Consider the following 12,611-nt stretch of genomic DNA (forward strand, 5'->3'; position numbering starts at 1 on the left):
GGCTCTTGGGTGTTAATAATGTTATCTTTTATTTATGCCGAGTTGCTTTCTGGCTCTCGCCCTCCATTTGTTTGGCTCTAGTCCTGGTCCGGTCCCCGCCTGCCCCGCCCCCGCACTGTTTAAACTTTTTCGTTTTGAATGTAATTGCATTTTGTTTACCTTTCCACCATTGTACCTGGTACTTTTTACCAGCTTGGAAGGAGGCGAGCCCAGTTCCCCAACGAGTACAGAGTGCACAACTACAGGGCATCTTCGAGTCCATCACAATCTGACGTCGATTCATTTTGTGTGCGACCTCATGGGGGGAATTTATAAATATGTATGCTTCTCAAATTTAAAAGTGTCTCACGCCCCCTTCCACCGCTCCCCCCGCCCAGCCCAGTTGAGAAAGTTTTCGTTTTGTAATAAATAATTCAGTTGTCTTTTAATACATCAAACACATTAAACAAGTTCACTTAGAAAGTAGGCAAAATAAATAAATAGGTGCATGCTATGCGATATAAATAGAGGGGGGATGGGGGGGATGTACGGCTGCCTCGCTTAGCCTTTTAGCATTTTCGAAGCAGCTCACGTCTGGCCCGGAGCGAATCCTTTGGGCTGCGCTGCCTCAGGGGCTGTGGACGTATGAGCCGCCGCAGTTTTTGTAGCACAGGTAACTGGGGCGATAGCGCCATCTGCGGCAGTAGCGGCGATAACAGTTGTTGGGGTTGGGGGTAGGTGGATTAGGGGTGGGAGGCTGGGGTGTGGGTGGGAAGGGAGTGGGTGGGAAGGGTGTGGGGGGATAAGGCGTGGGTGGCTGCGGAGTCGGTGGCTGAGGAGTTGGCGGCTCCGGTGTGGGTGGCTCCGGAGTGGGCGGCGCCGGTGTGGGTGGCTCGGGTGTCACTGGACAATCGTTGCCCACACTGCCAATAACGCTATTCAAGGCCTGCAAATTGACCAGCGCATCCAAGTTGAGATTCAATAGGGTGACAATGGTATTCCGATTGCCCTCAACGACGTTCTCCGGTCCAGCTGCAAACAATTTCACAATGAACTCTTCGATTCAGCCCTGATCTTCGCTCATGCTACTCACTGTTCAGCTCGTTGTCGAGCTTGTTGGCGTTGCAGGCAGCGCTGCTGCCTCTGATGGAGTTCAGCAGATCAATCTTGGCCAATGCCGATGCATCCAAGTTCACCAGCTTCAAGATCGTCGTGTCGTTAGCCATCACAATTTGCTTGGGGCCCCCTGCAAAAGGCGGTAAGTGCTTAGCCATGGCTCAGCTCAAAATGCAGCCGCTACACTCACTGTTGACGGTGTTGGAAAAGTCATTGGCCACATTGGTCGCAGTCACACCGTCCTTGTCCCAGATGTTCATGAGCAGATTACCATCTCGATCCACCACCTGGACGATGTCGTCACGAGGTATATTGCCGCCAGTTACAGTGCCCACAACGGTGTTCAGCACATTGGCGCCGATTCCAGCAACCAAGTCAAGGTCCACTCCCTTGATCACCGTATTGCCACTTCCAGTAATCACGTTCTTAGGGCCCGCTGTTCAGCACGAATTCGGGAAATTACAACTGATCTGCCTTGATGTCGGCCAAGTGCACTTACTTGTGATGGTGTTGCCACCTTTGTTGGCAATGTTTTGGCCCGAGCCGCCACCCAAAAGACCTCCGACAACACCGCCCACGCCTCCAGCACCGCCAGCACCTCCAGCACCACCAGCGCCCCCTGAACCGCCTGTGACTGTACCCACAACAGAGTTGAGCAAATTGACTCCAACTCCAGCGGCAATGTCACCATCGACTCCAGTGATGAACGTGTTGCCATCGCCTCTAACCACATTTTTGGCACCCTCTGTTGATGATATAAAAAGTAGATTAGACGAGGTGGACTTTACGTTTTCGTAGAATGCACTCACTTGTGATGGTATTTCCGCCTTGGTTGGCAACGTTTCGGCCACCAGCGCCGCCAGAGGATCCGCCGGCACCGCCACCACCCAAGAGACCTCCGGTAGCACCGCCCACCAGACCGCCAGCGCCTCCACCACCACCCAAGACGCCTTTAGTGACACCACCCAAAAGTCCGCCAGTGACACCACCCAAGACGCCTTTGGTGACACCACCCAAAAGTCCGCCAGTGACACCGCCCAGAGCGCCGGTAACACCGCCCAAAAGACCACCAACACCACCAGCGGCTGGGCTACCAGCACCGGGAGAGCCTCCGGCGCCTCCAGCGCCTCCAGCACCTCCGCCTGTCACCGTGCCCACAACACTGTTGAGCACATTGGCATCAACTCCCGCTAGAACGTCGGCATCGACTGCTTTGATGATGGTATTGCCGCTGCCGGTGACAATGTTCTTAGGACCCGCTGATACATAGAGAAGGAAGTAGAGTTAGACGAAAAGATCTACACAAATAACAAAGTTCAATACTCACTTGTGATGGTATTACCACCCTTGTTGGCAATATTTTGAGCGCGTGCGGGGCTAGAGCCAGCTCCAGTGACACCGCCCAAGAGACCGCCAACACCACCAGCAGCACCACCGGCACCACCAGCACCGCCTGCTCCTCCAGAGCCGCCTGTGACCGTGCCCACAACAGAGTTGAGCAAATTGACGCCAACTCCAGCGGCAATATCACCATCGACTCCAGTGATGAACGTGTTGCCATCGCCTCTAACCACATTCTTAGGACCCTCTGTTGATGATGAAGACGGCAGATCAGTTGAGGATAAGCTCACCTTTGTGGGGCATGCACTTACTTGTGATGGTATTACCGCCCTTGTTGGCAATATTGCCAGATCTCGCCGAAGAGGCGGCTGAGAGTGGGGTCGCGGCAGCGCTGCCGCCTGTAAGGGCCTGGTTACCTGTGACCGTACCGGCCCTATTCGTCAGCACATTGGCGTCCACGGCCGCAGGCACATCCAGACCCACGAGCTGGCCAAAGAAATTGTTATTGCCACTAACGATATTTTTGGGACCAGCTGGAAAGAGAGAGAGAGAGAGAGAGAGAGGAGAGGGTTATAGGGAGTTTCCCTTGGGCGAATGGCTTGGGCACCTACAAGTTATCGTGTTGCCGCCTAGATTGGCAATATTCCGGGGGATAGAGCTTCCGGTGGAAAGTACGGATGAGACGGGGCTGCCACCGGCACCAGAGCCAGTAACTGTACCAACAGTATTGGTCAAGATGTTGGCACCCACAGCCGCAGGGATGTTGGCATCCACCAGTTGTCCAAAGAAATTGTTATCTCCGGTCACAACGTTTTTGGGACCAGCTGAAGAAGGGAAAGGATTAAGCAGGAAAAACAAAAAATTGATTCAAAAAATGCATACTTGTTATAGTGTTGCCACCCTGGTTGGCAATATTTCGAGACAGCGAGCGCCCTGAAGCAAGCACCGAGCTGACGGGGCTGGCGGCACCTCCCGCACCGGAGCCTGTCACCGTGCCGATGGTATTGGTCAAGACATTGGCATCCACAGCGGCGGGAATATTGGCATCGACAAGTTGTCCAAAGAAATTGTTATTTCCTGAGATAATATTCTTGGCACCAGCTGCAAGGATTAGACGATTATAGAAGGGGCAACTACTTAGATTGCTAGCGGGCCACACTCACTTGTAATCGAGTTGCCTCCTTGATTGGCCAACAGGCCGCCAACGACAGGCAGAGAGCCGCTGGAACGCTTGGCGGTGGGTGAGTCCTTGCCCAGGGGTACATCGGGATTGATCAGGTTCGCCGATTGCTCTGCAAAGATCGGGGACTACAATGACAGGTCGATTCTCAGCTGCTTCTAGCTTACGTATCAGCGTGTTGGAGGTGGCGGGCAGCGAGCGATCGAGGGCCGTCATGAGACCCATGATAATGACCTTTGCCACGCCCATATCCAGCAGGCGCACAATCCAACTGTCTGGCGTGGCCGCACAGAAGCCGCTCTTGTTGCCATTCGCAATAGACGTCAAGCTGTCGGTTAGGGAAATGATGAGCGTGCTAAATCCGTTGATCTGCAGCACATTCACGCTCGAGTCCTTGCTCTCGTCCTTGGGGCCCACTACAAGTTTCGGGGGGAAGGGAAAGTGCAAGTTAGAATCGATTGGACTGTCTGCCCCCCTCCCAATCGCCACTTACTCTCAACCAGATTCTGCACAATTCGCTGCGTCTCGACGCTGGAGGCGCCGCACACTTGGAGCAGGGTGCTCAATATGGCGCTCAGCTCGGAGACGCTGCGTTGCTGCAGGAAGCTGACAATCGTTTCGCGGTCGCCCTTGATGTTGTCCGCCTTGCCCGCCTGCTGGAGGGCTGTGCGCGTGCTGCGGCTGCCCAGCATGGGCAGGTCGGAGGCCTTGACTGATGTGGTGCTCTTGATGATCTGCACCACTTGCTTCTGCGAGCACTCGATGCCGTTGAAGGAGCAGAGGGCCAGGAAGGATTTCAGACTGAGCGTCAGGCTGTTCTTGTCCGTCGACCGCTTGATGTCCTTGATGACGCGATCACAGCTGCCGTTCGCACTGCTGCCAATCAGCACATCGATGATCACGTCCATGCCCACCTGCAGCAGCACAGCGCCGCCCTGCAGCTCCGTCGCCTCCATGTCGCGCAGGGCCTTGATCGTCGATTCCTGGGAGTCCGACAGCTTGATGCCGCGCGCCTGCATGCTGGCCATAAGCAGATCGGCCAGATCCTTTGCCGCCAGTCGTCCAATATTCTCAGCTCTTCTAGCCGCCGTCGCCGCCGACGACGCTGTGGTTGGAGCCGGCGTTGAGGTCGTGGTCGGCTTCGCCTCGAACGGTATGAGGAAGCCGGTTGATAGAATCAGAAACAGCTGAAGGCGCCACATTTTGCTGTCCTCGTCCACTTGCACTTGTCTTACTTGAATCTGCACAGATTTCTCAGAAGTGCGCCCAGATGATCGCAACCTGAGCGATTGATATTGATGGGCAGTGGGCGAAGCGCTTTTATGGCTATGGCCCCGGCCTCATTGCGCTGATTTTTATCAGCTGCGCTGTGAGTAAATGCGACTACTTGTCGCAGCTGCTGATAACGCCCCATCGGCCGGCAGAGCCAAAGATAATCGTGTCGTATGCGGTGTTGGCATGCAGCAAACGTGACCACAAATCGCCAAACACCATCGGCGCTGATGTTGACAACAGCGACTCGATTTCGCTTCGCTTGTCACATTCGCATTCTTCTCGCATTATTTGTCATCTGCGGTTTATCTGCCGCTGTGCTCCACAAGATATCCAAGCTCCAAGTCGTGGATGCCTAACGACTGTCTGGCCACTGCTCAAAGGTAAGATCTTGTGGCTCTATATTATGTAGATCTCGTAGAGGTAGATCTTTGGGCTGTCTTTATACATAGATATATGTAGCTTATAAGCATTAAACTTGGACTTGCCGGAGGAGTAAATGCATATATCTTTATAATCTTGTTCCTTCTTGACACAAGTTTCTGTTTGGGATGATCTCTGGTAAGACAGTCACTTATAGTCTTCTCTTCCTCTTTCAGATATATTGACATATTACTATAATGGAAATAAATGAGCCAAAATAGAACTATTATAGGTTTTCCTTTCAAGTATTCTAGTGGTTCCAATCAACGTCAATCGATTCTCTAGCAATGCAACGGCAAATCTCTTAACCCATGCTCGAGAGCAAGACACAAAGAGAGAAAGAGAGTTAGGGCAAGATAAGAAGAGAGAGCTGCGTATATCTAAAATAAAAGCTCGCTCGCACTGTAGCCATGAAATTAGACGCTGACCCAGATACTGAAGCAGAGCCGCAGAGTTAACAATTAATCTGTTGCTGCTGGTCATGCACGTGCCCAGAGCCACTGTGCGGCGTGGACCGAGTTTGGATGCTCCGATTTCCGCATAGAGATACGGAGTAGCAGAGCTAGGTATAAAATGCTTAAATCGCCAACAGTGGGCAGCCAGTTAGAAATTTGACTAACAGCCTAAGCATCCCAGCTGAATTAACCCACACAGATACCAAATGTCCGCCCCGAGCCATGATCAACGTTTCGTGCTGGTGCTGCTGATTGCCACGGCCAGCGGTGCGTGGCTCATTGCTGGCACCACGGCGCAGACGTTCACCGCAGAGGATCGCAATGCCATACAGAAGTTCATGGATGTCTTGCTGAATTTCCTCGACGCCGAGGCGGAACCATCGAATGCCACCACCACCGAGAGCCCCAATAATGCCACCACCACGGATCCGCTGGAGAGCACCACCTTGGCTAGCAATGCCACCACCCCGGACGATGGCACCGTCACAGAGTCCACCACAGCGAGTAACTCGACGAGCGCGGACCCTGAGTCGACGAGCGAGAGCACAACTCCAGCGACGAACGCCACGAGCGAATCAACCACAGCGGCGACAACCACCGCCAGCAGCAGCACCACCCAAGTCAGCGCGGCGCCAAGGCGCATGTGCTTCAAGCGTGTCTGCTACAAGTTCGTGGGCGACAGAGGATATATTTTTTAGCTAAGCGACGAATAAACTCGTTACTCGTTACCTCTATGAACCACTCGTTGTTGTCACTGAACTGAGCTCGAATTGTTTAACTGTGAGTATCTTAGGTTGCACAGTGGTTTTTTTTAAGTTTTTTTTGGCATAAACTCTAAATTTAAAGCTATTACATTGAAATTTGGATAGTATGAATATTTTACGCTCCTTAGATGACCTACCAAGTTTTATATGATTTGGAGCAATATTTCATATAGCTGCCATATAACCGATCTGGCCGATATTGGTGAATGTTGCATAAAATACTTTTTTTTTTATTTTGTATTTTAAAAAAGAAAAAAATAATTATAAAGAAATGAAATTTAAGTAAATATATTTAAAAGAATAGATCAATTTAACAAATTTTTAATTAGGTTTACTTTATTCTGGCTCAAAATATTCATCTTCTGAAGCAATGACCTCAAGTTCACCCTCATCTTCCTCGTCTGACGAATCCACTTCATTATTTTCCGAAGGTATTTCTATAAGTGGTTCTTGTAGTAGGAATATCACTTCTGCTGGTATTACTTTTAACTTGATTCGCTGCGATCCTTTTTTAAAAAAGGTGCTAGACAGCAATGGATCCGAACTATCCATTGATCTATTAAAAACATCAGTGATGTTGTCTAGTCGACTGCATTTTCTTGCGTGGCCTCTTCTATCGCTTTTGTATAGTTTATTTCTTGATTCAGATGCATGTTCCCCAAGGCAGCCTACAGGAACTAAACATGTATCTATTATTTGGTACCCATGTACTAAGATTTTGTGAACTGTGGGCGACATGGGATACCAAGGATATTTATCGTGATATGCCACAAAAACTTTCGCACAATATAAAAGCAAGAGCACTGTCGGGTGACATTTGTTTTGGTTCATCCGTAAAAAGTTTTTTTTTTATATCATCAATACTCTCACAATTCCCAGCTGCTTTTAAAACAATAGCCATTTTTGATTTTTTAGCTGAAACTGTGGCTGCATGTATGAGTAAGGGAGATGAATTGTTATTCTCTTTAGAAATTTCGGCGGCTAATTTTCTTTTTAGACGTGGACCAGCGCTTTCGTAATCACATTTTGCGCGACCCATTTTATTTGTTAAGGCATATTGACCAGTGATGTCAATGAATAAGCTTTTGCCAAGCCATTCCGAGTGTTTTATCTTAAATCTTTCAAGAGTTGAATTACACTTCGGCAGGTGCTTACGAATGTAATTTACAAAGCCTTTAACTTTTTGATTTATTAAGCTTATGTTCTCCTCATATAAGTGTTTTTGTGCAATATTTGCCAATATATGTTGTTGTACTGCGTCGACTGAGCGATTGTTGTTGCTCCAAATGTCAACCAGATTAGCACGACTAAACTCATATTGTACTAGAAAAATTAAATTTGATCGAAAACGTGTGGATTCGGACAAAAAAGATTAGTTTCATATTAATCTGTACAAATTTGTTAATAACTCTGCATATAAAACCTTTTGCAACGCTTTGCCATACAAAAGTACTGATCCACGAAACACAACTACGCTTGTTAAGTTCATTCTGAAAATACATTCTGAAAAAACCACAGTGGGTTGGTTAAATTACTCTTTACTCTGGATAAATCTCAGTATGCCCCAGGTCTAGCTGACTCCCAGGCTCAAAAGCTCGTTACTCTAACTGAACTCTCGTTAGACTTACTCGTCATGGAATACAATCTAAGATCTGTACTTTCCATGATTTTCTCTTCCTCTCTCCCTCTCTCTCTACTCTCTCTCTCTCTCTCTCTCTCTCTCTCTCTCTCTCTCTCTCTCTCTCTCCCTCTCTCCCTCTCTCTCTCTCTACTCTCTCTCTCTACTTTATCTGAAATACCCAAACATTGTTTTCTTTGTATGTCTATAAACTCACAGGGATTCGTTTCCTTATGCTTGACTCTGATAAGTTGTTTGTTTCATTACTGTCAAAGCTGTCAAAAGTTTCACGACTCTGAAACAATATTTATTTGCTGTATTTAAAGCTACTTATGCTATCAATAGCCAGCAGAAGAAAAGGGGCAGAGGGTGAGGGAGGGCGGTGAAAGGAACTCCTTACATGGAAGCTATCTCGTTACATGAGCTGCGCCTGGAATGGCTTTAGCACTTGCCACCGACTATAAGTGATTGAAGGCGCTTTTTAAAGACAAAGCCAATTTGCAAAACGCCATCGAAACATGATTCAGCAATAAATGGCAAACAAAGCGCTAAAGTTTGCTGTCTGAAGTTTGTTGCTGTTGCCAATCCCAAAACGAATTATTTCAATTAAAAGTTTTGGGGTGCACAGTTCTTAATACTGTCAACTTGGTCGTTTATGTGCCCAAGTCTTAATTGTCCCAGCAATGCGAACCATAATTCTCTGTAAACAGAGCGAGAGCAACAACAATGTGAGAGTGAGAGGGAGAGTGAGAGTGAGACACACGCACATGTTGACCAACAAACTGACAAATAAAGCCCATGGGCGAAAGCTTTGTGGCTTTTCAATGAGTTGTAAACAAATGAAATTTTATTCGTTAAAAGATTTTCGGAATATATTGTGCAAATAGTTGACGCCAACGTTGATGCGGCGCCTGTCAAAGAGAATTCTATAAATTTGCCCAAGCACCCGCACCCGCCCCCGCCCCCAATCAGACCTAAACGTAATGTGAAATGGCTGTTTGCCAGTCGACGTGTGTGTGTGTGTGTGTGTGTGTGTGTGTGTGTGCTGCACGCAATTGCCCACATAAGTAATTGCGAGCCAAACATTTTAAAGCTCGGCGAATTTAATGGGTGAGTAAGCCAGCTCAATTAAAGCCGTAAGTAACGAGTGGCTTAAACTAGCAAATCTTTTATAGAACAATGAAAAGGTAATAGAAATAATGAAAAGCATCACCAAGCCAAAGGAAATGTGATTATGAAAGATTTCTCATGCAAGATATAGCAACGTTCGTCAGAAATCTTTGAAAAGTAACGAGTCGAGGTGGATAGCCCAAAATAATTGGCTTTTATTTATTTATGTGTATAATGTATGACAATTTAGGACTTGCAGTAGACGAAGATTCTATGGAAAGAAACTAAATAAATGTAAGCTATAACGAGAAAGAAAGAAGTAGTGTGCAGTAAAAGTAACGAGTGAATAGCTGCGTGATTAATATATGAGACATCATAACAATGCGAATAGCGAGTAGCGAATAGCGAGTAGCGAGTACCACCTGTGACACTTGAGTGTTTCGAGTAGAGGCAAAAGTAGAGAGCAACAAGTAGGAAAACTCTAGTCGAGACTGCTCGTCTAGGAGATACCCTGAACCCTCCAATCTGATATTCTACTCAGTCTACACTTCGTTTAGGCATACATACATACACACGCACGTATCAGTACGCGCTCTGCTAACTGCGCAGTAAGCAGTGACTGCGCTTGGGCTGCGCTGCAGTGCGGGCAATATAATACGAATTTATTTGTTGAACAATTTAATTTCTAGACTTACGATCTTAATGAAACTTTCAGAACTTCATTATAATGTTCAGATGTATGTACATTCCAAAGCAGAAGTCTCTAGTACTTGAAATACGCCTTTTATAAAAGTGAGGGTGAGGGGGTGAATTTAGGGGTGGGGGGTAAATTTAAACAAAAACCGAAATTATATAAAATACACATAAGTCTACATTTATTTGGAAGCTCTAGCTTTAAAGGTGTAGAAGATATAATTAAAAAAATAGCTTTCGATAAGGTTTTTAATCGATAATAAAATATCGGTAGTTGTTATCGATTTTTAGTGATAAACTCGATATGCGCGTGATACATACGGACCTAGGAAACAAAATTTGAAGTCTCTAGGTCTTATATCTTCTGAGATCGACGCGTTCATACATACGGACGGACGGACGGATAGACGGACAGACAGACGGACAGGGCTAAATGAACTCAGCTCGTCGCCCTGATCAAGAATATATATACTTTGTGGGGTCTGCCACGCCTCCTTCTGCCTGTTACATACTTTTAACAAAACCATTATACCCTGATTTCCCATTTTCAATGGAAATTCACGAAAGGTTTCATCAAACTCATGTTCTATGTCTATGTAAATCAGAAGTAGAGCCAAGGGATCGCTGAGCAAGTGACAGCAACGAGTAAAGAGCAGCAATTGAGCCAAAACCTACGCATATATCTACACCCACGCCCATCGCTAAATACTTCTATCTACGCACACAAATCTTATCGCAATTGTTAATTGGAATATTTCAATTGTAACGAATGCGGCATTTCTAACGAATAGTTATGACAAGCGAGGCGATGCAGGGCGCGGGGCATGTGAAAGTTAGTTATCTCGCCTTTGATGAGCCCAAATATCAACTTATTAAGGGACATTTTTTGACTCATGTCCTCTGCGTGGCACGCGGCTGGGCTATTTAATTACTATCAGCTTATTGTTATTACTGTCCCATATGCGTCGACGACAACTTAACGAACTTATCACACACTGCTGGAGCGAGTGCGTCGGATTAGCCGTTGACTTGGTTCGCGTCGCGTCGCTTCGCATCGCGTGAAGTACTTTAAATTAGTTTCGTTGCATCAACAATGCAGCAGGAGGCAAAGGACAACCCCCTCACTGCGGCCACACAATCAGAAACCAAATCAACCCCGCTCCGTCCCGCCCCGCCCAGCAGTCGAGGGCCACGTGTCAGCCCGGCCGGGGGCTGGGGCTGGGAATTTTGGGGCACATTAGATGAGGCGACGCCGTCGTTTGTTTGTGGTCGCAGGAAACGCGCTCAAAAAATATCCAATTACAATTTAATTAAGTTGCTTTTAATGTGACGTTGCTAGTTCACAATTTTCCACAAATATTGTGAGCTCTTCCCTTTGGTGTTGCATACTTTTGGGCTGATCGATTGAGAGCTATTCTGTTGCATACTCGACGACGGCGAAGGGGAAGCCATACTGTTTGACTGTGTCACAATTTAAAGCAAAGCGCTACAATGATGGATGAACTACATAGAAATCTAGCAGCTCCTATCCGCTAGACCGGCGGTGTACTGTTATACTAGTTGAGATTAAGTCGGAAGGAAGATAGTTTAATATCGTAAAGAAAATAGTCGGAATTGCAATTGAAATCTGTAATATTATCAATTTCAAGCTGTTTAAGAGGGAGCAGGTAAAGAACCTTTAAATATTATATAGATACCTGTTCAGTTCGAGCTCCGTCAGCCTCGTCTCATCTCATCGGAGAGTCTATTGCTCACTTATTCACGAAATATCATGACTAAACAATTACAGGGCATCTCAATGGTAATGCATATGCAGACAACTTATATCTCTGTAAGCCATATCAACCGCTCTATGATATGATATATACATAGACTTGAGGAATCACCAACAGCAACAAATATACCCATCAAGCACAGCCAGCTGAGTAACCCATTTGTGCTCCTTCTTGCCATAGGGTATATGACAAGCCACTTTATGTAATCTCTGCAGATGCTTACAAAATAATAATATTTTAACAGTCGAGTGTATAAGTATACGACGAAGAGGGATCTGCTTCACTGTCTCTCGCTTCCAATTGAGCACTTTGGATGGCTATCGGATATTTACGACTTCGCACACACACACACACAAACACACACATACACGCACGCACTTTCGCATCCTTTCGCAAGGCGCTGCAAATTTAATCATTTTCGTTGTGGCTGCTGCGTTTTATGAGGGCACGCGCTGCCATCGTTCCCATACGCTGTATATGTTGAGCGTGTATCGAGAGGGTATATCGATGGCATTGATAATGCATATATATATATATTTGAAAAAAATAGCATAGCAATAAGACATTCAGACTCAAGTCAAATTGAGCTGATGCAACTTTTATAAAGGGATGCTTCAAGTGCTTCGCACAGGGTATTCGCTAGTCGTATACAATTGACTACAGCTTCAGCTTCATGCCCGTTTGTGAAGTGTAAAGAGTGCATTGATTTTCTTCTACGTTCCTCTCGATGTCGGGCATGCTGTCTGAAACTCCAAAGCTAAGAGCTGGAACAAAGATTCTTCGGCTTGAAGTTGGGTTACGCCTGGATGGCTGTGCATTGTAATCTGAATGATATATTCCCCGAGATTTGTCCTCACAAGCATATAAACGATATCTGAAGTCCCT

General features: G+C 46.8%; 2 protein-coding genes across 4 annotated transcripts; one reads left to right on the top strand and one right to left on the bottom strand.

Moving 5' to 3' along the window:
• Positions 1-391: 391 nt before the first annotated feature.
• On the bottom strand, positions 392-4,927 carry LOC115565310 (uncharacterized). Of its 3 annotated transcripts, XM_089264174.1 has the most exons (13): positions 4,110-4,927; positions 3,784-4,032; positions 3,600-3,728; positions 3,319-3,537; positions 3,048-3,260; positions 2,748-2,969; positions 2,423-2,683; positions 2,085-2,354; positions 1,905-2,045; positions 1,595-1,840; positions 1,286-1,531; positions 1,073-1,225; positions 392-1,011 (listed from the first exon to the last, which is right to left on the bottom strand). In XM_089264174.1, exons 1-13 carry the CDS (start codon positions 4,816-4,818, stop codon positions 608-610), a joined length of 3,462 nt encoding a protein of 1,153 aa, XP_089120300.1. In that variant the 5' UTR covers positions 4,819-4,927; the 3' UTR covers positions 392-607. The 3 variants fall into 3 exon arrangements, with proteins under 3 accessions (XP_089120300.1, XP_030246254.1, XP_030246260.1); XM_030390394.2 differs by having other exon boundaries at positions 1,905-2,354; XM_030390400.2 differs by lacking the exons at positions 1,905-2,045; positions 2,085-2,354.
• A 980-nt stretch (positions 4,928-5,907) lies between these two features.
• On the top strand, positions 5,908-6,835 carry LOC115565311 (uncharacterized). The gene has a single exon (XM_030390405.2). The coding sequence runs from the start codon at positions 5,973-5,975 to the stop codon at positions 6,462-6,464; it is 492 nt and encodes a 163-aa protein (XP_030246265.1). The 5' UTR covers positions 5,908-5,972; the 3' UTR covers positions 6,465-6,835.
• The last annotated feature ends 5,776 nt before the right edge of the window (positions 6,836-12,611 follow it).

Source organism: Drosophila navojoa, chromosome X (assembly GCF_054131105.1).
Source record: "Drosophila navojoa isolate 15081-1374.11 chromosome X, UAZ_NAV_1.0, whole genome shotgun sequence".
NCBI lineage: Eukaryota > Metazoa > Arthropoda > Insecta > Diptera > Drosophilidae > Drosophila > Drosophila navojoa.